The sequence below is a fragment of the Oncorhynchus keta genome, chromosome 17 (genome assembly GCF_023373465.1).
Source record: "Oncorhynchus keta strain PuntledgeMale-10-30-2019 chromosome 17, Oket_V2, whole genome shotgun sequence".
In the NCBI taxonomy this organism is placed as follows: domain Eukaryota; kingdom Metazoa; phylum Chordata; class Actinopteri; order Salmoniformes; family Salmonidae; genus Oncorhynchus; species Oncorhynchus keta.
Window position 1 is genome coordinate 7,381,362 of NC_068437.1, and position 25,846 is coordinate 7,407,207.

Here is a 25,846-nt window from a genome sequence, read left to right on the forward strand (position 1 = left end):
CTCCACAATCCCCCGACCTCAACCCAATTGAGATGGTTTGGGATGAGTTGGACCACAGAGTGAAGGAAAAGCAGCCAACAAGTGCTCAGCATATGTGGGAACCTGTTCAACATGGTTGGAAAAGCATTCCAGATGAAGCTGGTTGGGAGAATGCCAAGTGTGCAAAGCTGTCATCAAGGTCAAGGGTGGCTACTTTGAAGAACCTCAAATGTAAAATATATTTTGATTTGTTAAAAAAAAAAAGTATTCTAAGTGATACCATGTGTTATTTCATAGTTTTGATGTCTTCACTATTATTCTACAATATAGGAAATAGTAAAACAATTAAGAAACACCTTTGAATGAGTAGGTGTCAACTTTTGACTGGTTCTTTATATTTAGGCTATGCGAGCTAACCTGTAAGAGGCTTTGTGCTCAAACCCATGCAGTGTGATGAATGTAAATATGTGAAGTCTATGTTGACGGGAGGAGTATTATATGCCATTTGAGGCGAAATGCTGCAATTGTGGTGGCGAGCATGCGCCCGAATGCAGGAAGTGCCCTGTTAGGGTGAAGGAGACAGGTGGCGAGAAGAGTGGAAGGCGGCAGTAAAGTTTAAGAAACCATGGTATTTGGATTAGAGAAATTAGTAAATGCTACTCGGCAACAGGATCCTGACATGTTGCATGTTAAAAAGGTGCAAATGTATTGGAAATCTAAGAAAATAGGCAGTGTTGTGAGTGTGGCTTAATGTTTTTTTTTGGCATTACAAGGAATCCTGTTGCTGAATGTTACATCCTGTAGGGATGTGATTTGGACTATGACTGAAGGAGTGAGATTGGTTTTAGGATTTAATTTTGTATTGTATTTTTTTCCACTTTCTCGTAGTTCATTTTTCCCCCCTTGTTCATTACCCGTATAGTGTGGCAGCATACACCTTTAACCTTTGTTTGCAGGCTGCCATAATACCAGAGAAGATGACTTTGTGGCTGTGTTATCTAGTGAAAATAGGGTCAAGTGGCCAATGTAGAAATCACTGTATATTCCTGGTTGCAAAAATGTGAAACTTCTCTATGAGAAAAGATGCACTGAATAGTGTAGGAAATCATTGTACCATAGTTGGACTAAAACCAAGAGTAAAAGGCTCAAGTGCAAGTTTCTGCCATGTTACAGGAGAGTGGGGAGATTGTCATAAATGACAATGTGTCAATGTGAATAATTTAGGATATTTCAGGGGTATTACATTAGTTGTATAGCTAATATGCAGTGTTTGTAGATCAACAGGTGAATGAACCTACAGCAGCCAAGGATAATCATGGCTGGGGTCATTTTTGCTGTTCTCCAAATAGTATTGTTTTTTAATTGTATAGAAATGCAGTAAATGAGCTTCAACTTTGAGATATCCTTCAACTTCACTAAAACTCCAACCCTGGTTATGGCCCTGCACTCATCAGATGAAGGATATCAGTCAAACAGTCAGGTATTTTAAACAGTTATTTGTGTATAACATTAGCTCAAATTGCAATGATTAACGTTACATGTCGACAAATAACTTTCTCATAACCCAGCTAAGCAACTCACGTATGGCAGGCTATGGAACCATCCGCATTGGGTAAGGAAATATGTGCGTACTGTTGTAGATACCAAACCAGCTTATTAATTGAAAACAAGGGTTTTCTTTGTTAACGTGACATGACGGACATCTGCATTCAGCCATGCGTGCTGACAAGATAGCCAATGCAATGCCTGAGGCAGGAATATTTAGCTAACCAGCTAGTGCACCCACTGGCAGGCAGCTTGTGGTCGGTCATTCGGTGTTCAAACAAGATAGCTGAAAAATTGAACTCCTAACTGGGTAGTTGGGACTAGCTAACGTTAGGTAGTTACTTCCTTTGCATATTCATTCTTCACAATGCTCGTGGGTGAAGATTAAAGTCAATTAAGGCGGTTTTCATAAATGGAACAGATTAGCGACCTATCCAGCATTACAATTGGAGTTGGCTGGTAATACATTTCCCCCCCAAAATGACAAATACATGGCTCTGGCTAGCATGCAGCAAGGTCAGCTGAAACCAAGGCAATTTTCGTAGTTAGCATTTCCTCCATTAACGAAGCAAGCTAGCTATCTTACAACCTAGAAAAATGGAGGCTTGATAACAAGAATAGTGTTAAACTGAGTATATACATTATTAATTCGTGTAGTTATTACTGCGGTGATCTGCATGTGGTTTTACTTGCATTCTCGAATGCAGTTTTCCGACGCTCGCAACCCGGAACTACCAGAAAGGCTTTGTTTACAAACATTTGCGAGCATTTTGTTCAGTCTCATTTTCGAATGTTGTGTGCGCGAGGGTTGCGGGTGAAAGTACAGCCCCTTTCCAGTTAATATTTGAGGGACTTCTCAAACTGCCAATAATAACTACAATACCATCCCACTTTGCCGCTTCTTTCGAGTCCCGACCAATAACATTGTTCAGTGGGTGGGAAAGAGAAATACACAATCGTGGCCACGCCTCTTGTTTAAGAACCGAGCGGAGGTTGTTTTCTCTCGAGGATAATTTTCCTATTGCGGTCCGGGCGGTGATTGTTCAAATACTTATAGCTGTTTAAATTATTTTATTTACAAAAGTATATGCATGCTCCTGTTAGTCTTTTCGGCTTTCAAAGGTTTAAGTTTATACCCACGAATTGACTGCAACTTTAACGTGCCTGTTCAAGTCTGTGTTACCAGGGCAGGGGGTGAGTTCATTTGTCAAGAATTGAAAAAACAATCATTGTTTCGTTTGAATTAGCTATTTCCCGATAGCAACTTTGATATAGCTAGCACTAAAGGGAAACTGGCGTGTGGAACGGTACTTTCAGTCACTGCTGAAGTACTCTTTAGCCCAGATTTGATGAAAAAGGGTGGCCATGTGAATATTTTGCAACGCTAACTTATTGTAGATAGTCTGCCGTGCTCCACTCGAATCGATTCTCAATGTGTTGTTGATGTTGTATGCTAGCAAGACAGCTTAGCTAACTAACACACCTACCTACCTTTGCAATGGACACAAATTGGTAGTTTGCGAATTTCTAAAAGGCACCGTTAATGTCATCTTTGGTTGTGGTGGTCTTATCTATGGCATTTGAAAACTAACTAGTTGACTTTATGTTTTCTCTAAAGCACTCAATACTTGAGTCGTTACCCAAAGGCGGGCACTGGATCGCTTCGTCTTGTAACTCGGCTACTCGCGGTCGGTGTTCTGAAATGGTGACAGGCCGCAAAGCGGAGGGGGAGGGTAGAGGGGACTGGCCATTACTTTCAACTTGAAAATGAGGCCGAAGCTATTATTGTGGCCAATACACTTGCACATGCTCCTTTATACTTAACTCACAATGCCTTTATTTGGGAAACGCTGGTGGTTTGTTTGCAAGCTAGTCATGTGGCTACGTTCAAGATACACAGCATAAGTGGTAAACTAACTAGTTTGTGACGTTAGTGTGTTGGCAGTTAGTTACCTACCTGATTGAAGACGCTTGCTAAGTTAACGACATGTTGGCTAGTTAGCGAGTCGGCCAGCCGAGGTTGTCTAGGTTAGGTGGCACCTACCACGTGTGTAGGATACAGATGTATTGGCATTAATTCAATATAGCTAACGTTAACTCAACGTTTGCTAGCAAGCTTGCCATTTCTAAGCATAAATGTAGCATTGTGTAACTTACTTACAGGAAGGAGCCTGTCCGAAATGTTAACCAGCTGCTAGCTATATATTTTATTACATAAAAACACGTATTTATTGGAACATTTCGTTACACTAAGTAGAAATCTCATATTGACTATTGTTTTGTACGAAAATGCAGGAAATAAATCACTACCACGGTAGCTAGATCATGAATGGAATGTGAAAGCAAGCCAGTCACATTCAATCATGGGTGTATTCATTTACCTCTTCGAACGGAAACCGTATAAGAAGCAAACGTAATGGGGACGAACCTTCCTGAATTTGTCCAGTAGAAACTCTCGTTTTTATTGCAAAACATTTTCCGTTAGGAATAAACGGTTTCTGTTCTGCAAAGTAAATCGGCGTTGTGAATACACCCCAGTACTGTGGCGTCGCTTCGATTAGCAACTCGGAGTTCTGCAGCATGCCTTGGCTGCTTGGTTGTTTTCAGTCTACATAGTATTGCAACACGTGCCACTCGTATTTTCATGTCCATGTTCAGATTCAAATGACAACTGGCACACTCATACTTTCTTCCCAGCATGGATGTTTGAAATAAATAAATCCTGTTTGTGTATTAAGTTTAGGCTTACATTTTAAAAAATGTATACCTTCCTACCTGAAAGTACATATATTCTTGAGTGAAAAGGTCAACACAATTTTTGCGCGAGTATGACCAAAAAACGGCCCGGTAAATACATGACTACCCAGACGCCATGCTGAAGTTGTTTCGTCCGCAGGTCTTTCAGCCCCCTCGAGCATGAGTTCAAAATGAAACGGCGCTTGGAGGAACAGGAACCGGTATTTGCGTCCCAACAGCGGCGCCTCACCTGCAGCACGGAGGCTTTCCAGCACCGTGTCCTGGCCCCGGCGCCTGCCGCATACGAGGCGGTGGGCGACAGCATGCAGCCTACGGCAGGCAACATTCAGTATTCTGTCCCACAGGGCTACCAGGTACGCATGGCTACACACGCAACCAAGTTGTATGGTTTAACTGCAATTTTTAATCATAAATGAGCAGTAACTTCCCTAATTGTGATATTCTGTTGCTATGTACACTCTGGAATGATTAAAAACAATTTATCAATCGATTCCAGAACTGCATTCAGAAAACAACCAAACAATCAGTAATTTCCTCCCCCCAAAATAAATGGCTTATATGCACGACTGATCAAAAGTTTTAGAACACCTATTCATTCAAGGTTTTTTATTTATTTTCTACATTGTAGAATAATTGTAGAATAATACTGAAGACGTACAAATTATGAAATCACACAAATCACACATGGAATCATGTAATAACCAAAAAGTGTTAAACAAATCAAAATATATTTTATATTTTTGATTCTTAAAATAGTCACCCTTTGCCTTGACGACAGTTCTGCACATTCTTGGCATTCTCCATATTATGGCAAGAACAGCTCAAATAAGCAAAAGAGAAATGACAGTCCATCATTACTTGAAGACATGAAGGTCAGTCAATCCGGAAAATGTAAATAACTCAGTTTCTTTTTAAGTGCAGTCGCAAAAACCATCAAGCGCTATGATGAAACTGGTTCTCATGAGGACCGCCACAGGAAAGGAAGACCCAGAGTTACCTTTGTTGCAGAGGATAATTTCATTAGAGTTACCAGTCTCAGAAATTGCAGCTCTAATAAATGCTTCACTGAATTCAAGTAACAGACGCATCTCAACATCAACTGTTCAGAGGAGGCTGCGTGAATCAGGCCTTCACGATCGAATTGCTGCAAAGAAACCACTACTAAAGGATGCCAATAAGAAGAGGCTCGCTTGGGCCAATAAACATGAGCAATGGACATTAGACCGGTGGAAATTTGTCCAAATTGGAGATTTTTTTGGTTCCAACCTCCGTGTCTTTGTGAGACGCAATGTGAGTGAACGGATGATCTCTGCATGTGTGGTTCCCACTGTGAAGCATGGAGGAGGTGTGATGGTATGCGGGTGCTTTGCTGGTGACACTGTCAGTGATTTATTTAGAGTTCAAGGCACACTTAACCAGCATGGCTACCACAGCATTCTGCAGCGTTACGCCATCCCATCTGGTTTGCTCTTAGTGGGACTATCATTTGTTTTTCAACAGGACAATGGCCCAAAACCTCCAGTCTGTGTAAGGGCTATTTGACCAAGAAGGAGAGTGATGGAGTGCTGCATCAGATGACCTGGCCTCCACAATACCCCGACCTCAACCCAATTGAGATGGTTTGGGATGAGTTGGACCGCAGTGAAGGAAAAGCAGCCAACAAGTGCTAAGCATATGTGTGAACTCCTTCAACATGGTTGGAAAAGCATTCCAGGTGAAGCTGGTTGAGAGAATGCCAAGAGTGTGCAAAGCTGTCATCAAGGCAACGGGTGGCTATTTTAAAGATATAAATATTTTAAAATATATATTTTTATTTGTTTAATACTTGTTTGGGTTACTACATGATTCCACATGTTTTGATGTCTTCACTATTATTCTACAATGTAGAAAATAGTACAAATAAAACCAATTTGACTCTGTGTCCCCCCCCTACAGGTCCCCACGGTGCCACAGAACTCGAGTGGTCATGTGCACACCCCTAGCCCAACGGTACACCACCACAGCCCAGCGGTCCAGCCCCACGGGCCCCCTGTGATGCAGTGCCACGCTCACCCCCCTGCCTCAGCCCAGGGCCAGCAGCAATTCCAGAGGCTCAAGGTGAGACCTCCTGGCCCCCCCGTTTGGTGTTTTCCAGGCCAGCCTAATGAGAGCAATTTAGATTTTATTCTGAAATATAATCAAATAAGACCCAGATGAACAGTGATCAGACTTAGAGTGATGGATATCTTTCTGTCTCTCAGGTGGAAGATGCTTTGTCTTACCTGGACCAAGTGAAACTCCAGTTTGGCAACCAACCTCAAGTCTACAATGACTTCCTGGACATCATGAAGGAGTTCAAGTCTCAAAGGTGAGGTCATTCACGATTGACATTTAAGGTTTTGCCTCTCTCTTACTCTAGCATGACAAATGTTAACTGCCTTTCAAGCAAATATGTTTCTCTGTTTTGTCACAGCATTGACACTCCAGGGGTGATAAGCAGGGTATCCCAGCTCTTCAAAGGCCACCCCGACCTCATTATGGGATTCAACACCTTCCTGCCACCGGGCTACAAGATCGAGGTTGCGACCAACGACCTAGTCAATGTAACCACGCCGGGTCAGATCCACCACATCACCCCTCACGGCATTTCTGTCTCACAAATCCCCCTGTCGGGACCACCCACCCCGCACCAGCCCCAGGTGCCAGCCCCCACCACCACCTCTGCACCATCCCCTCCCACACAGCCAACCCCTACCAAGATGAGCAAGGTGAGTGGGTGAAAATATAAATATTACACATTATTTGCCTGTATTATGTTTACCACTCTGTTTTCTCAGTCTGCTAGTCCAAAATGTTAAATATGTTAGTTTTTCCCCAACATGATTTTATATACATATTCATTTTGTCTTTGTCTAGCAGCCACTGCAATCTCCAGTCCTCACGCCAAGCAGCCAGCCCAATCCGTCCATCCCCGCCTATGCCTCCCCCCAATCCCCAACCCTGCAGCCCCACACACCGATCAGTGGCACGCCCAATGCCCCTCCGCTGCAGAACAACCAGCCTGTGGAGTTCAATCATGCCATCAACTACGTCAACAAGATCAAGAACCGTTTCCAGGGTCAGCCGGACATCTACAAAGCCTTCCTGGAGATCCTGCACACCTACCAGGTCAGCAGCCAAACCACATTTTCTTCTTAGACCACCTATCACATGATATTCCAACTGGAGCATTCATAATAGCAATGTTTTTCTTTGTCAACTCTAGAAGGAGCAGCGGAATGCTAAGGAGGCAGGAGGGAACTACACCCCAGCCCTGACAGAGCAGGAGGTCTATGCCCAGGTGGCCCGGCTCTTCAAGAACCAGGAGGACCTTCTCTCTGAGTTTGGCCAGTTCTTACCAGATGCCAACAGCTCGGTGGTGAGTAGAGCACAAAGCATTTATCTGTGCCCTGAGTATACAAAACAAAGTCTGTTCAAAGTATTAATTTGTATTCAGAAATATTTGTCCCTAAAAGTCCATATCAGACATAAAATTCAGTGGTTGACGTAACATTTCGAGGTTTTCAAATGAGTACCTGAGGTAATATTGTGATGCAACTACCTCTGAGCTATCTGCCAATGTCGTGTCCCTTGTCCTCCCTAGCTGTTAAGCAAGACGACAGCAGAAAAGGCGGAGTCTGTGCGGAATGACCACGGTGGCACAGCGAAGAAGCTGCAGCTCAACAACAAACAGAGGCCCAATCAGAACGGTTGCCAGATCCGCATGCTCTCTGGGACGGTTGCCACACCCCCTGTCAAGGTACACACCCCTTATATCTGCACACTGTAGATACGAAAATGCATTACCCTCTGACTGCTTTCCAGCATGCTCTACTATTTTACAGCTTGTGTTGAATTATTTATCAATATAAACTGATATATTTTTTACATCACAGTTGAGAATTCACACTCTTTTGTTCACAACTTTGCTATCTTGAAGAAGAAGCCCAAGTTACTGAATTTGAAAGACTCGTCCCTGGTAGAAGCCAGCAAACATGGAGATGGCACAGAATCTCTGTTCTTTGAGAAGGTGAGTTTGAGCTTGGCTTTCTGCCCAATTTAGTTTCATTAGCTACGGTATTAAATAACCTGATAGGTCAATGTTTTTAAGTAAATTTAATTAAGTATTAACGAGTAAAAGTAGCTTATTTCCTGATATAATGAACTAAATGTTTAGATTTAGATTTTACCTTTATTTAACTAGGCGAGTCAGTTAAGAACAAATTCTTATTTTCAATGATGGCCTAGGAACAGTGGGTTAACTGCCTTGTTCAGGGGCAGAACAACAGATTTTTACCTTGTCAGTTCGGGGATTTGATCTTGCAACCTTTCAGTTACTAGTCCAACGCTCTAACCGCTAGGCTACCTGCCACCCCAGGCGGGGGTGCTTGAAAAGCTTGAAGGTGCAGTATGATATACACTGCTCAAAAAAATAAAGGGAACGCTTAAACAACACAATGTAACTCCAAGTCAATCACACTTCTGTGAAATCAAACTGTCCACTTAGGAAGCAACACTGAAAAATGGAATATACAACAGGTGGAAATTATAGGCAATTATCAAGACACCCCCAATAAAGGAGTGGTTCTGCAGGTGGTGACCACAGACCACTTCTCAGTTCCTATGCTTCTTGGCTGATGTTTTGGTCACTTTTGAATGCTGGCGGTGCTTTCACTCTAGTGGTAGCATAAGATGGAGTCTACAACCCACACAAGTGGCTCAGGTAGTGCAGCTCATCCAGGATGGTACATCAATGCGAGCTGTGGCAAGAAGGTTTGCTGTGTCTGTCAGCGTAGTGTCCAGAGCATGGAGACAGGCCAGTACATCAGGAAATGTGGAGGAGGCCGTTGGAGGGCAACAACCCAGCAGCAGGACCGCTACCTCCGCCTTTGTGCAAGGAGGAGCCCTGCAAAATGACCTCCAGCAGGCCACAAATGTGCATGTGTCTGCTCAAATGGTCAGAAACAGACCTCATGAGGTTGGTATGAGGGCCTGACGTCCACAGGTGGGGGTTGTGCTTACAGCCCAACACCGTGCAGGACGTTTGGCATTTGCCAGAGAACACCAAGATTGGCAAATTCGCCACTGGCACCCTGTGCTCTTCACAGATGAACGCAGATTCACACTGAGCACATGTGACAGACGTGACAGTCTGGAGACGCCGTGGAGAACGTTCTGCTGCCTGCAACATCCTCCAGCATGACCGGTTTTGCGGTGGGTCAGTCATGGTGTGGGGTGGCATTTCTTTGGGGGGCCGGACACAGCCCTCCATGTGCTCGCCAGAGGTAGCCTGACTGCCATTAGGTACAGTGATGAGATCCTCAGACCCCTTGAGACCATATGCTGGTGCGGTTGGCCCTGGGCTCCTCCTAATGCAAGACAATGCTAGACCTCATGTGGCTTGAGTGTGTCAGCAGTTCCTGCATGCGGAAGTCATTGATGCTATGGACTAGCCTGCCCGTTCCCCAGACCTGAATCCAATTGAGCACATCTGGGACATCATGTCTCGCTCCATCCACCAACGCCACGTTGCACCACAGACTCATCAGGAGCATGCCCAGGCATTGTAGAGAGGTCATACAGGCACGTGGAGGCCACACACACTACTGAGCCTCATTTTGACTTGTTTTAAGGACATTACATCAATGTTGGATCAGCCTGTAGTGTGGTTTTCCACTCATTTTGAGTGTGACTCCAAATCCAGACCTCCATGGGTTGATAAATTTGATTTCCATTGATAATTTGTGTGTGATTTTGTTGTCAGCACATTCAACTATGTAAAGGAAAAAGTATTTAATAAAAATATTTCATTCATTCAGATCTAGGATGTGTTATTTTAGTGTTCCCATTCTTTTTTTGAGCAGTGTAGTTAATCTTAAAGGGAACATGCTATTTTCTTTTTAAAACTTTTTGAATCTGTCTTTACTTGACGTCTCATCCAGCCAGGTGTTTTATATATTATTTTTGCAGGTGCGGAAGGCCTTGCGGAGTGCAGAGGCCTATGACAACTTCCTGCGTTGTTTGGTTATCTTCAACCAAGAGGTCATCTCCAGGGCTGAGCTGGTGCAACTGGTGCTACCTTTCCTGGGGTGAGTACGGAAGTTGGGAAACTGCCTCACTCACTCAGTGACCGACTGATTGGTCGTGGCTTGTTTCACATCATTGACATGTTCGACTGATTATACATTCATTTGATCCATTCAGTAAAGCTTTGTGTGGCTGAAGCAAAAACCTTTTTTAACCAAAATGGCCACTGTCGTTGACAGGAGATTCCCTGAACTGTTCAATTGGTTCAAGAACTTCCTAGGATACCGGGAAATGTCCCACACTGAGCGCTATCCCAAGGAGCGTGCCTTGGAGGGCATTGCCATGGAGATAGACTATGCTTCCTGCAAGAGACTGGGCTCGAGCTACAGAGCACTGCCGAAGAGCTACACGCAGCCCAAGTGCACCGGGAGAACGCCACTGTGCAAAGAGGTAAGTGCAACACTGCCCCTCGAAGGCAATCTAAAGAACTACAGCCATTCAACAGGCCCTCAAGGGAACCTTCTTCACCAGCCATTAACCACACCTACCTGTCAGCTGTTCACACAAATAATTACTCACTGTGTGTACTTTTTTCTGAATGTAGTGGATGTTCATGTCGGAACCATGTTTCTATAGGTTTACTTGGTGAAATCAGAGCTGTATTATTACCAGAGATGTATTGCGTTGTGTGGTGCAAAGCTGGGAGGCAATCTCTTATTTTTTTTATTTTACACCTTTTTATATGTGTAAAGTATGTACACAATGTTTAGTGTGTCCTTGCTTCATCCAGGTCCTCAATGACACCTGGGTGTCCTTCCCTTCCTGGTCTGAAGACTCCACCTTTGTGAGCTCCAAAAAGACCCAGTATGAGGAGCACATCTACAGATGTGAGGATGAACGCTTCGAGGTGAGTTAGCGCAAAACTGTAAACCAAATGAATAAGAACAGTTTTGATCTGTTTCATGGACAAATACATCCATCTATGCCAGGGATGGGCAACGTTGATGGGGTGGGGAGCACAAAAAAACAGAACTCGTGTCATGAGGCATCCCCTTGCTAACAAAACATGTTTAGCCCCCCTCGTGACATCTATTTTTTTTTACGTTTCCTGCGAATTTGCACATTTTGCCATTGGGTAGAGGTACACTTTTGCAGTTTTTAATATAACTCATGTCCAATGGGCCCCACCCCTGTCAGTAATTCGACCATATTCACTACAAGTTTAGATAGCTGGCCACTAGACTAATTTACCAGTCTAAAACATTTTTACTGACATGGGCTAATTAAATTTTGAAATTTCTCCCGTTTGCCCATCCCTGATCTATGCTATTATGTTGTCTTGCCCATGTTGTGCTTGTCATGTAACGCTCCCTTATTTTCATTTGTATTTGCCTCCAGCTGGACGTGGTGCTGGAGACCAACCTGGCCACCATCCGCATGCTGGAGACCGTACAAAGAAAACTGTCCCGTATGTCTGCCGAGGAGCAGGCTAAGTTTCGCCTGGACAACACGCTGGGAGGCTCCTCGGAAGTCATCCATCGCAAGGCCATCCAGAGGATATACGGTGACAAGGCCCCTGACATCATCGATGGGCTCAAGAGGAACCCTGCCATTTCTGTTCCCATTGTGCTGAAGAGGTGAGTGTCAAGCCAAAACTCAAACTGTACCAGGAAAGGAGTATTTTTTTTATTTATTGCGCATGTCATTTGGATGAACTATCCCTAGTTTCTCGAAACTGTTGATTACATTTTTATATGTTTGTTTACGGGGCTTTTGTGGGTGTCTACGTTCTTCTTTCATGCATGCTTATATGCCTATTCTTATTATTTATTTATTTTTACCTTTATTTAACCAGGCAAGTCAGTTAAGAACAGATTCTTATTTTCAATGTCGGCCTAGGAACAGTGGGTTAACTGCCTGTTCAGGGGCAGAACGACAGATTTGTACCTTGTCAGCTCGGGGGTTTGAACTTGCAACCTTCCGGTTACTAGTCCAACGCTCTAACCACTAGGCTACCCTGCCGCCCCAGGCATCTGTGTTGAGTTGAAAACTATGAAACTTTTCACTTCTCCTGCAAGTCTCCTCATTCCCATGTTGTCCTCAGGTTAAAGACCAAGGAGGAGGAGTGGCGGGAAGCCCAGAGGGGCTTCAACAAGATCTGGAGGGAGCAGAATGAGAAGTACTACTTGAAGTCTCTCGACCACCAAGGTATCAACTTCAAACAGAACGACACCAAGGTGCTACGATCCAAGACACTGCTCAATGAGATTGAGAGCATCTACGACGAGGTGAGTTTTCTTGAATTTCAATAAGTTAAAATGGATAGAATTTAAAATTGTGGGAATAGTATGTTGCTGTTCATTCAACAGCAAGTAGGTGAAAAGTGTGTGCTTTTGTGTTGCGGTGTAGCGACAGGAACAGGCGTCGGAGGAGAACACCGCGATGCCCACCGGCCCCCATCTGACTTTGACCTACAAGGACAGCCAGATCCTGGAGGATGCTGCCGCCCTCATCATCTACCACGTCAAGCGGCAGACGGGCATCCAGAAGGAGGATAAGTACAAGATCAAACAAATCATTCACCACTTGATCCCAGACATGCTGTTTGCCCAGCGCGGCGAGCTCTCGGACCTGGAGGAAGAAGAGGAAGAGGAGATGGAGCTGGATGAGGCCGTGGCCAAGAAGCACAATGGCGTCACGCAAGGCGGAAGCCCCAACAAGTCCTCCAAACTCCTCTTCTGCAACACTGGTGCCCAGAAGCTGCGAAGTTGCACCGAGGCCTACAATCTATTTTACGTCAACAATAACTGGTACATCTTCCTGCGGCTGCACCAGACACTGTGCTCGCGGCTGATGCGGATCTACGGGCAGGCGGAGAGACAAATTGAGGAGGACATCCGGGAGCGTAACTGGGAGAGAGAGGTGCTGGGCCTCAAGCGAGACAAGAATGACAACCCTGCCATCCAGCTGAGACTGAAAGAGCCCAGTGAGTTCATAGCCCAAATCTGTTAATTCCACACAGCCTTTTCACACTCAATCACACAGGGTTTTCATCACTTTGATTGGTAAGTCTCATAGACACACAGTGCATCAGCACTGTGATAATGGGGGGCTACGTGGATCTGTGAAGCATTGAGCAAGTTAGAGATTGGGTAATCATAGCCCTTGGCGATACACAGTATGTGCAGTTGTCTGCAAAATTTCCACAGTAAATCAGTTGCTATTCAGATTGTGCATTGAAAGATGTGTGTAAGTATAGAGGTCTGCTTGGCACTTATTTTATTCATCCTGCCAGCGGACTCCCACCTGTTACTGCAAAAACTGGTCCTCAACCCAACCGCAGTCCTGCAATGTTATTTTAGGTTTAAGTAAATTTTCACGTGGCCCATTATATTAAGCTATCGATATTACTGGGTTTATCGGTCAATGTGCTAGATGTAGTTTGAAGAGAGCAGAGTTGGAGAGACTTTCTCTTGAGCTATTTTTATAGCCTACATTCAGAGTGGGACTATTTTCAGACTGAGGCAAATATGGTTAATCAGCATTTATTCCTAGGCAATGTTGTAAACTATAGCCTTAATCATATTTAGGAAGTACAGTTCCTTGGAAAGATACACCACAATAAGTCGGTTAAGAACAAATTGTTATTTACAATGATGGCCTACCCCGGCCAAACCTTCCCCTAACCTGGACGACGCTGTGCCAATTGTGCGCTGCCCTGTTGGACTCCCGATCACGGCTGTTTGTGATACAGCCCAGGATCTCATCAGGGTCTGTAGCGATGCAGTGCCTTAGACCTCTGCGCCACTCGGGACACTTGCTCGGTGAACATTTCATTCCAAAATCATGGGTATTAGTATGGAGTTGGTCCCCCCTTTGCTGCTAACAGCTTCCACTCTTCTGGGAAGGCTTTCCACTAGATGTTGGAAAATTGCTGCAGGGACTTGCTTCTATTCAGACACGAGCATTAGTGAGGTCGGGCACTGATGTTGAACAATTAAGCTCGCAGTTGGTGTTCCAATTCATCCCAAAAGTGTTCATTGGGGTTGAGGTCAGGGCTCTGCCACACTGATCTCGACAAACCATTTCTGGACCCCACTTTGTACACTAGGAATTGTCATGCTGAAACAGGAAATGTCCTTCCCAAAATTGTTGCCACAAAGTTGGAAGCACAGAATCATCTAGAATGTCGTTGAATGCTGTAGCATTCAGATTTCCTTTCACTGGAAATAAGGGGCCTAGCCCGCGCCATGAGAAATAGATCCAGACCATTATTCCTCTTTCACTCAACTTCTTTGGCACTATGTGTTCGGGCAGGTAACATTTTTATTATTGTCTACATTTTAGAATAATAGTGAAGACATTAAAACTATGAAATTACACACATGGAATCATATAGTAACCCAAAAAGTTAACAAATCAAAATATATTTTAGGTTCTTCAAAGTAGCCACCCTTTGCCTTGATGACGTCTTTGCGCACTCTTGGCATTCTCTCAACCAGCTTCATGAGGTAGTCAACTGGAATGCATTTCAATTAACAGGTGTGCCTTGTTAATTTGTGGAATTTCTTTCCTTAATGTGTTTGAGCCAATCAGTTGTGTTGTGACAATGTAGCTATATAGCTCAAACATTTAGCTCAAACGTGTCCTGTGGTATACAGAAGATAGCCCTATCTGGTAAAAAAAAAGAACAAAAAAAAGCCTATTAATATGGCAAATATAGCTCAAGGAGAAACGATAGTCCATCATTACTTCAAGACATGAAGGTCAGTCAATCTCTGGCTGTTCAGAGGAGACAGCGTGAATCAGGCCTTAATGGTCAAATTGCTGCAAAGAAACATCCACTAAAAGACACCAATAAGAAGAAGAGACTTGATAGGGCCAAGAAACAAGAGCAATGGACATTAGACTGGTGGAAATCTGTCATTTTGGTCTGATGAGTCCAAATTTGAGATTTTTGGTTCAGCCACCGTGTCTTTGTGAGGCGCAATGTGAGTGAACGTATGATCTCCGCATGTGTGGTTCCCACCGTGAAGCATGGAGGAGGAGGGGTGATGATGTGGGGGTGCTTTTCTGGTTACACTGTCAGTGATTTTTATTTTTTAAATTCGAGGCACACTTAACCAGCATGGCTACCACAGCATTCTGCAGCGATACGCCATCCCATCTGGTTTGATCTTAGTCCCACTATTATTTGTTTTTCAACAGGACCATGACCCAACACACATCCAGGCTGTCTAAGGGCTATTTGACCAAGAAGGAGAGTGATTGAGTGCTGCATCAGATGACCTGGCCCGCACAATCACCCGATCTCAACCCAATTGAGATGGTTTGGGATGAGTTGGACCACAGAGTGAAGGAAAAGCAGCCAATAAGTGCTCAGCATATGTGGGAACTCCTTCAACATTGTTGGAAAAGCATTCCAAATGACTCCCTCGTGAAGCTGGTTGAGATAATGCAAGTGTGCAAAGCTGTCATCAAGGCAAAGGGTGGCTACTTAGAAGAAACTAAAATATATATATATATATTTTTTTTTTACACTTTTATTTTTGGCTACTACATGATTCCGTATATGTTATTTCATAGTGTTGATGTCTTCACTATTATGCTACAATGTAGGAAATAGTCTAAATTAAGAATGAGTTGGTGTTTGAGCTTTTGACTGGTACTGTATACTAGGCGCACTTGATCTCACATGCCCAACTAGAAGAGCAGAGGTAGGCTACTGAAGTTGAAGTAGCGAATTCTGAGTTTGTGAATAATGTGACATGCTTTTAATACAATGGGTAGGCTAACCCATACAAATTGGAAAGACCACCATTTCTAACTCTGTAGGACAACAAAAAAATATTTTAATTCCAAAGAAGTCTGTCTGACCGCCCACTCCCACCCGCAGCATGAAAAATGCTGACGGCGCCACAATGATCTGTCAGGGTCCTCAGGTCCTGCGGTTATCCCATGGGAATGCAGTCCTCTATTTAAATGTCATCTGTACATTGGTTGAACTGATGCATAGTGCCATGATCAGTTTGTGATAGTCTTCCTTCCCCACCTGCAGTGGATATAGAGGTGGAGGACTACTACTCTGCCTTCCTGGAGATGGTGCGGAACCTTCTGGATGGCAACATGGAGCCGGCTCAGTACGAGGACTCCCTCCGGGAGATGTTCACCATCCATGCCTACACCGCCTTCACCATGGACAAACTCATCCAGAGCATCGCCAGGCAGGTCAGTAGCCCCTCATTACTGCTATTCTTCTACACTATGTTTGGGCTAGTAGTATGTATTTTTGATCCTCCAGGTTTTTGTTTAAGCATATATTTTTTTATAGGTTGTTTCTGCTGGTCTAGACCTTGTGCACTTTTCTCCTCTCAGCTCTTCTTCTTTTCTGTGTCTGCAGCTCCAGCACATAGTGAGTGACGAGATCTGCGTGCAGGTGACAGACCTGTACTTAGCAGAGAGCACCAACGGGGCCACCGGAGGTCCCCTTCCCACCCAGACATCCAGAGCTTCCACAGAGGGATGCTACCAGCGCAAGGCGGAACAGATCATGTCCGATGAGAATTGCTTCAAGGTAGATCGACCACTGTCAGGAAATAGTTTTTTTTTCTGTGATGTCAGTTTCAGACTATCGAACACATCTATAAATAAAAACTCTTAACGTTATCTTTCTCTCTCTCCTCTCCTGCCTTTCTTCCCTCGCTCTCGCCACAGCTTATGTTTCTAAAGAACAGAGGCCATGTTCAACTGACAGTGGAGCTTCTGGACACCGAGGAGGAGAACTCCGATGAACCCATGGAGGCAGAGGTAATAGACAGCACAGCACAAATATATGCTTTTATTTTCTCCTGTGTGAAACCAGGCACATCTCAGCTTTCCGCCACTTAATTAGCGCACCTGTATTTTTTGTTATACTGTATTTGACCAATGGTGAAGATTGTTGTCAATCTGTGAACACACCTAGTTGAAAGTTGTTTTTAGTGTTGTGGTAAACGGTAGATGTGTGTTATCACTGCTAATCTTTTATTTTGGCAGCTGGTCTGTGTATTGAGTGGAGTTGTTTTGTGTTTTCTAGCGCTGGTCAGATTACGTGGGTCGCTACCTGAATTCTGACTCTACCTCTCCAGAGTTGCGGGAACACCTTGCTCAGAAACCTGTCTTCCTTCCCAGGTTAGTGTCACACTATTTGAATATGCATTCTTTATTCTCTTTATTCTCCCTTTTCAAGGGGGAAGTGGTGCAAAACGCCTCAAACGAGAGTTAGCTTTGACTAGCCTAACCTGTAACCTTTTCTAATCAGGAACCTCCGTCGGATACGGAAGTACCAAAGGGGTAGGGAGCAGCTAGAGAAGGAGGCCAGCGAGGGAGAGAAAAAGTCCACGGAGAATGCCGAGAACCTTAAAATGGAATGTATGTTCAAGCTCAACTCCTATAAGATGGTTTATGTCTTCAAATCTGAGGACTACATGTACCGACGCACTGCCTTGCTGCGAGCTCACCAGGTATTCACCTCTCCTCCCATTTACTCATATTCCTCTCCCACTACCGTCTTAGTGTAGTGGAGCTGTACATATTACCCTTTGTGGCCTCATCCTTTTAATGGGCACAATCCTATTTGTGACTTGTTATTCTAGTCGGTTAAATTAGTAACCATCCTCTAAATCAGTGGTTCCCAAACTTTCACTCAGGCTCCCCTTCAAGCATTGGAGAACATTCCGCGCCCCCTCCTGCACGTGCAATGTATATTTCTGACTGTTCACAACCTTCTTGTTGGTGGCGAGAACGTTTCTCAGCTTTAAAGCTTAATTCCAGAAATTCTACACATTTTTCACATGTTGCAGAGAACTTGCAGGTTCTACATCTTGTTTTCTTACAATTTTATACGTTTTTCCGTGTCAATTGTTTTCATGTGATAATTGAGTGACTCAAACATTACAACAAAATATATGGCTAAAAAACATTCGCTGACATGGATTAGTTGATCTGGACATTTCTGAGAGGTTATAAATAGCTCTCTTATGCCGTGTTCACATGCAAATCGGAACTAGGAAACTCAAGCATTTCAGACTTGCTGATTCATTGAACGCGGCACGTATAACTACAACCAGTTAGCAAGTTGGGAATGTCAGCGTTGCCGAGTTCCGACTAGTTTGTGAACGTGACATAAGCTATGTAATGACTGACATGTCAAGGAAAACTGATGCGCTACTCATTTTTGAAATTGCACCTTGTGCATTCTACTATTACAACTTTCAAGAGTACGTTGAAAGCCGGACTGAGTTCCTTTTTGGGGTGGGACCCAAGTGCCCCCTCCGCCAAACCCTTGCGTGCCTCAGTTTGGGAACCACTGCTCTAAAGGACCACCACTTGTGTGAGCGATACCGTAGAAACCTATATTTGCTGTGTTGAGAGTTCTGTTTCTTTTAACGCAGTAGTATCATGACCACGGTGTCCCTCTCTCCTTTCCACTTGCAGTCACACGAGAGAGTGAGCACTCGATTGCACAAGCGCTTCCAGGCCTGGGTCGACTTCTGGGTGAAGGAGCATGTCACTCGCGACATGGCCGCTGAGACCAACAAGTGGCTGATGGGAGAGGGGCGCGACGGTCTGGTGCCGTGCACCACCACCCGCGAGCTGGAGATCCTCCACTTCATGAACATCAACAAGTACCGTGTCAAATACGGCTCACCCTTCAAAGCACCATAACCCACCAGGATTGGAAGGGGGGTTTGGGATTATATACTAGGATGGGTCAGGAATGGGTGAGGAGGAGAGGGCATATCAACAACTTTCTAAGGCTGATATGGGAGCACAACACACAACTAGGTCTTACCGGGGGTGACTGGATCACTGTTTTTAACCAGCGGTTTTAGCTGTGCACACTTTTGCAGGGCCTTCGGTGCCAAAATGTAGGGAGTTGTTCTGTTGGTTGAAATCTAGCCACAGTCACTGACCTGAGCTCTTACCAGCAGACCAAACCACATCGCAAATCATGGTCTTCGGGGCTTTAATAAAAGGCTTTTGGGACTTGCCCTGTGTGCTCCCTAGAGGTGCCTGCTAGGTTACAGCCTCACTTGTGCTCAGTCAGTAGGCTGGGGTTTGGTTGTTTGTTATTGACAGACATAGTAATATATGACGCCATCAGAATAAGGATTCTGTTGTCAAAGATTACTTGTGACGGTGTAACTGCGGTATCCGTGGAAAATAGTTTTGGGGGATAAGTGCACTTAACTATGAATTGGATGGGGTTGAGTTTGAGTTGCCACGGTTTCAAGGGTGCATGGAGCTCAAAGCGGACTTTAGTTGAAACGATCTGGCACAGCCACGTCCCTGTGCTGGGGACAAATCACAATAACACATCACTTCAAAACGAGAACACGATGTTTCTTATTGGTCACCTTTCCTTTTCAAACACACGGGTGCATTAAGAGAACGAGGCCTGAGTCCCATGCAGCGTTGTGGGGTGAAAAGCACTGTTGTGTTTAATGTAAAAAGACAAGTAGATTAGCCACACAACTCTGCTGTGTCTAACTGTAAAATTGTATAGCTTGTGAATGTCAGATTATGAAATGTATTGTGTGTGTGTATATATTTATTATAAGTATATAAACACAACTAATCCTGGCCAACCCTGATATTCAACCTTTTGAAGTTGCTGGCAATGCCCTACTACGCCAATACACCAGCTTGTACACATGAACCGAGATCATTATGGATGGACTATCCACACACTGTAAATAAACTGTACATAGTGTCAGACCTTTTTTATGACTAAGAACTGCGTTGTTGTGCTAGTAATACTTTCTAAGCTTACTGTGGACTGTAGTGAGAGGTGGCTGAAGTTAGTACGTATATGAAAAATAAAAATGCAAGACAGTTTTTACCAAAGGGAGTTGATTATGATAGTTGTTTTTTGTTTTTCCTTACTGTGTTTTTTTTGTTGTCCTTTGTAGTTAGAAATGTTCATTTGAAAAGTAGAAATGTATCCAGGTCTTTGTTTTTGAAATGGAAGTTTTATAAAATCTTAAATTTTTTTGACGTTTGATTTTGGCTTTCATTTCAGTCGATATCACTGCCCATATGGATATGCTGAACATACTCTCAATGGAGTGGCGCTGGGCTATTAGTGGATGGCCTGTATCCACAAAGCATCTCAGAAAAGGTCCTAGGAATCCTGTTTTAAAACCTGTTTTAAGCCCATCTCTATCAAATCGTTTCTGGATAATAATTAATTACCTCATTGTGATTGTTTTCAATTAAAATGGTCAAAAATAATAAAATAGCTTCTTAGCGAAGACTTGCTAGGACTGTCTGGGAGTGGTCTGAGTGGGGAGGGAAAAACTGAACTAGCTGTTATTGGTGGAGAGGTTTGGAACTCGTTATTGGTCTATTAACTAATTTACCGCATGGTGATGTCACAATGGAAAGGCTTAAGCTCCAACCCCCCACAAAACAGGATGAAATTTCAGGAAGTCTTTTCAAACGGCTCTTACACGAAAAGGGCATTATCATTTTCATGATTTCTAAGTATTATTCAGACCGCATGGTGTGGAAACATATATAAAACACCGAAAAATCACATGTTTTACTGCACTGGGTATTTTAATCTTCTCAAGTTGTTTGGCATGTGATACTAGATGTACACCGAGTGTAAAAAAAAAAACAACAAAAAAAACAACAACATTAACTGCTCTTTCCATGACAGACAGACCAGGTTTAAGCTATGATCCCTTATTGATGTCACTTCTTAAATCCACTTCAATCGGTGTAGATGAAGGGGAGGAGACAGATTTAAGGATTTTTAAGCTTTACGTAAAACGCTTTACAACTTACTCAAAATGATTGTCAGGATCAAGTCTTACAATGCATCTACCACAGTGCGTTTTTCTTGTTGACTTTAGTTTTACCAAAGTACCAATAGTTTGAGAACCTAAGGAACCTCTTACAAATTAATAAATATCCCATGAAAATGTTTTGGTGCCAAAGTCTTGGATGGTGAAACCAGCAGGTATCATAGACTGCTGTCTTTGTACCGTGATTACCGATGTACGTATTCTTCTGTTTTTAGCTGTCCATGAAGCTGGCATTGGTATGTGTGTGTGTGTGTGTGTATATGTGTATGTATATGTGTATATATATATCTATCTCAGCAAAAAGAAATGTTACCTTTTCAGGACCCTGTATTTCAAAGATAATTCATAAAAATCCAAATAACTTCTTAGGACACTGAAGAGGCCTTTACTTACTGACTCAAAAGATGCCCAGGGACCCTGCTCATCTGCGTAAATGTGCCTTAGGCATGCTGCAAATGGGCATGAAGACTACATGTGGCCAGGGCAATAAATTACAATATCTGTACTGTGAGACGACTAAGATGGCACTACAGGGAGACAGGACGGACAGCTGATCGTCCTCGCAGTGGCAGACTACGTGTAACAACACCTGCACAGGATCGGTATATCCAAACATAACACCTGCGGGACAGGTACAGGATGGCAACAACTGCTGAGTTACACCAGGAACGCACAATCCTTCCATTTAGTGCTCAGACTGTCCGCAAGAGGCTGGGCTGAGTGCTTGTAGGCCTGTTGTAAGGCAGGTCCTCACCAGGCAACAACATCGCCTATGGGCACAAACCCACCGTTGCTGGACAAAAAAAGTGCTCTTCACTGACATGTCGCGATTTTGTCTCACCAGGGGTGATGGTCGGATTTGCGTTTATCGTCGAAGGAATGAGCATTACACCGAGGCCTATACTCTGGAGCGGGATCAATTTGGAGGTGGAGGGTCTGGGACGGTGTGTCACAGCATCATCGGACATTCTCCTCCCTCATGTGGTACTCTTCCTGCAGGCTCATCATGACATGACCATCCAGCATGACAATGCCACCAGCCATACTGCTCGTTCTGTGTGTGATTGCCTGTAAGACGGGAATGTCAGTGTTCTGCCATGGCCAGCGCAGATCTCAATCCCTTTGAGCATGTCTAGGACCTGTTGGATCTGAGGGTGAGCGCTAGGGCTGTCCCCCAGAAATGTCCGGGAACTTGCAGGTGCCTTGGTGGAAGAGTGGGGTAATATCTCACAAGAACTGGCAAATCTGGTGCAGTCCATGAGGAGGAGATGCACTGCAGTACTTAATGCAGCTGGTGGCCTCACCAGATATGGTTACTTTTTTATTTTGACCCCCCCCCTTGTTCAGGGACACATTATTTAGGTTCTGTCAAGTCACATGTCTGTGGAACTTTGTTTATGTCGAATCTTGTTAGGTTCATACAAATATTTATACATGTTAAGTTTGCTGAAATTAAACGTAGTTAAAAGTGAAAGGACGTTTCTTTTTTTGCGGAGTTTATATAAAAATAAATTGACTGCACTGGGCCTTTAAGACACTGCTCAGATAAACTGAGCCAGGAGTAAAATCAATTCATAGACGTTTCTACGCTTGTATTCACAACCGTTTTGAGCTACCGGAAAGGAAAGATGGTGATGACGCTCAACGGCGTTGTAAATAATGTCGGGAAAACAATTTCGACGAGGCATCGGCAGCTATGAACTCTAGCCAATCGCGGTAAATGTGACGACGGTAAAAATATATATTTATATATATACACTACTTGTCAAAAGTTTTGACACCTACTCATTCAAGGGTTTTTCTTTATTTTTACTATTTTCTTCTTTGTAGAATAATAGGGGAGATGAAATAACACATGGATAACCAAAAAAGTTTTTAACAAATAAAAAATATATTTTAGATTCTTCAAAGTAGCCATCCTTTGCCTTGATGACAGCTTTGCACACTTGGCATTTTCTCCACCAGCTTCATGAGGTAGTCACATGGAATGTATTTCTATTAATAAATGGTGTGCCTTGTTAATTTGTGGAATTCCTTTTTTATGAGTTTGAGCCAATCAGTTGTGTTGTGACAAAGTAGGGGTGGTATACAGAAGATAGCCCTATCTGGTAAAAGACCACGTCCATATTGTGGCAAGAACCACTCAAATAAGCAAAGAGAAAGGACAGTCCACCATTACTTTAAGACATGAAGGTCAGTCAATCTGGAACATTTCAAGAACTAACATCAAGCTCTATGGTGAAACTGGCTCTCATGAGAAAGGAAGAATTCGCAGACGAGTAGGTAAACCACCACTACCCTCTGTATTATTGGCCAACGTACAATCATTGGAAAATAGGTAGACTATACTAACAATGGGACATTTAAAACGGTAATAGTTTGTTTCACCGAGACTAAACTGAACGACGACACTGATAATATAGAGCTGGCCGGATTCGTGTTTCGGCAGGACGGGGGGGTCTATTTGTCAACTTCTGGTGCGCTATGTCTAATATTGAAGAATAATTTAGGTATTTCTCACCTGAGGTAGAATATCTCATGATAAGACTTCTCATTTATATTATTCGTAGCCGTCTATTTAAACCGATGCTGGCACGAAGACCGCACTCGACGAGCTGTATAAGGCCATAAGCAAACAAGAAAATTCTCATCCAGAAGCGACGCTCCTAATGGCCGGGGTCTTGAATACAGGCAAACTTAAATCTGTTTGAACTCATTTCTACCATCATGTCACATATGCAACCGGAGGGGGAAAAAAACTCTAGACCACCTTTACTCCACACACAGAGATGCATACAAAGCTCTTCCTCGCCCTCCATTTGGCAAATATGACCATAATTATATCATCCTGCTTACATTCAAAAACTAAATCATGAAGTACCAGTGACTCGCTCAATACGGAAGTGGTCAGATGACGCGGATGCTACGCTGCAGGACTGTTTTGCTACCACAGACTGGAATATGTTCTGGGATTCGTCCAATGGCATTGAGGAGTATACCACCTCAGTCACCGGCTTCAACAATAAGTGCATTGTTGACGTCGTCCCCACAGTGACTGTACGTACATTTCCCAACCAGAAGCCATGGATTACAAGCAATATCCGCATTGAGCTAAAGGCTGCCTCTTTCAAGGCGCGGGACACTAATCCGGACGCTTATTAGAAGTCCCGCTATGCTCTCAGACTAACCATCAAACAGGCAATGCGTCAATACAGGACTAAGTTTGAATCCTACTACACCGGCTCTGACGCTCGTCAGATGTGGCAGGGCTTGAAAACTATTACGGACTACAAAGAAAAACCCAGCCGTGAGCTGCCTAGTGATGCAAGCCTACCAGACAAGCTAATTGCCTTTTATGCTTGCTTTGATGCAAGCAACACTGAAGCATGTATGAGAGCACCAGTTGTTCCAAATGACTGTATGGTCATGCTCTCCGTAGCCGATGTGAGCAAGACCTTTTAAACAGGTCAACGTTCACAAAGCCGTGGGGGCCAGACATATTACGAGGATGTGTACTCAAAGCATGTGCGGACCAACTGGCAAGTGTTTTCACTGACAATTTCATCCTCTCACTTGTTTCAAGCAGACCGCCATAGTCCCTGTGCTCAAGAACACAAAGATAGCCTGCCTAAATTATTACCGCCCCGTAGCACACGTCGGTAGCCATGAAGTGCTTTGAAAGGCTGGTCATGGCTCACATCAACACCATCATGTCAGAAACCCTAGACCCACTCTAATTTGTATACCGCACCAACAGATCCACAGATAACGCAACCTCAATCACACTCCCCACCTGGACGAAAGGAACACCTATGTGAGAAAGCTGTTCATTGACTACAGCTCAGCGTTCAAAACCATAGTCCCCACAAAGCTCATCACTAAGCTAAGGACCCTGGGACTAAACACCTCCCTCAGCAACTGGATCCTGGACTTCCTGACGGGCTGCCCCCAGGTGGTTAGGGTAGGTAACAACACATCCGCCACACTGAACTTCAACACTGGGAGCCCCCAGGAGTGCGTGCTTTGTCCTCTCCTGTACTCCCTGTTCACACACAACTTTGTGGTCAAGCACAACTCCAACACCATCATTAAGTTTGCTGACAACACAACAGTTGTAGGCCTGATCACTGACAACGATGAGACAGCCTATAGAGAGGAGGTCAGAAACCTGGCAGTAGGGTGCCAGGACAACAACCTCTCAATGTGAGCAAGACAAAAGAGCTGATCGTGGACTACAGGAAAAGGAGGGCCAAACAGGCCCCGATTAACATCGACGGGACTGAAGTGGAGTGGGTCGAGAGTTTCAAGGTCCTTGGTGTCCACATCAACAACAAACTATCATGGTCCAAACACACCAAGACAGTTGTGAAGAGGGCACGACAACACCTTTTCCCCCGAAGGAGACTGAAAATATTTGTCATGTGTCCCCATTCTCAAAAACTTCTACAGCTGCCCCATGGAGAGCAGTCTGACTGGTTCCATCACCGCCTGGTGTGGCAACTGCCTGGCATCTGACCGTAAAGGCGCTACAGAGGGTAGTGCGTATGACTCAGTACGTCACTGGGGCCAAGCTTCCTGACATCCAGGATCTATATACTAGGTGTTGTCAGAGGAAGGCCGTAAAAATTGTCATAGATTGTTCTCTCTGCTACCGGAGCGCCAAGTCT

The 25,846-nt window shown here is 44.0% G+C and overlaps 1 protein-coding gene across 4 annotated transcripts in view; it reads left to right on the forward strand.

Moving 5' to 3' along the window:
* The window catches only part of sin3aa (SIN3 transcription regulator family member Aa), a 33,262-nt gene extending 12,898 nt beyond the window's left edge, over positions 1-20,364 (forward strand). The window contains exons 1-21 of one of the 4 annotated variants that reach the window (XM_035790473.2): positions 2,496-2,718; positions 4,421-4,634; positions 6,217-6,378; positions 6,522-6,628; positions 6,734-7,028; positions 7,177-7,428; positions 7,526-7,678; positions 7,904-8,059; positions 8,240-8,329; positions 10,270-10,388; positions 10,566-10,776; positions 11,117-11,233; positions 11,725-11,963; positions 12,431-12,614; positions 12,736-13,312; positions 16,385-16,554; positions 16,727-16,900; positions 17,041-17,133; positions 17,402-17,496; positions 17,627-17,828; positions 18,802-20,364. In XM_035790473.2, coding sequence (XP_035646366.2) covers positions 4,452-4,634; positions 6,217-6,378; positions 6,522-6,628; positions 6,734-7,028; positions 7,177-7,428; positions 7,526-7,678; positions 7,904-8,059; positions 8,240-8,329; positions 10,270-10,388; positions 10,566-10,776; positions 11,117-11,233; positions 11,725-11,963; positions 12,431-12,614; positions 12,736-13,312; positions 16,385-16,554; positions 16,727-16,900; positions 17,041-17,133; positions 17,402-17,496; positions 17,627-17,828; positions 18,802-19,032 — 3,810 coding nt within the window. In that variant the 5' untranslated portion in view covers positions 2,496-2,718; positions 4,421-4,451 and the 3' untranslated portion in view covers positions 19,033-20,364. Of the gene's footprint in view, positions 1-2,495; positions 2,719-4,420; positions 4,635-6,216; positions 6,379-6,521; positions 6,629-6,733; positions 7,029-7,176; positions 7,429-7,525; positions 7,679-7,903; positions 8,060-8,239; positions 8,330-10,269; positions 10,389-10,565; positions 10,777-11,116; positions 11,234-11,724; positions 11,964-12,430; positions 12,615-12,735; positions 13,313-16,384; positions 16,555-16,726; positions 16,901-17,040; positions 17,134-17,401; positions 17,497-17,626; positions 17,829-18,801 lie in introns of those variants that run through there. The other 3 variants (XM_052465355.1, XM_035790475.2, XM_035790474.2) reach the window with 3 other exon arrangements.
* Positions 20,365-25,846: the final 5,482 nt, after the last annotated feature.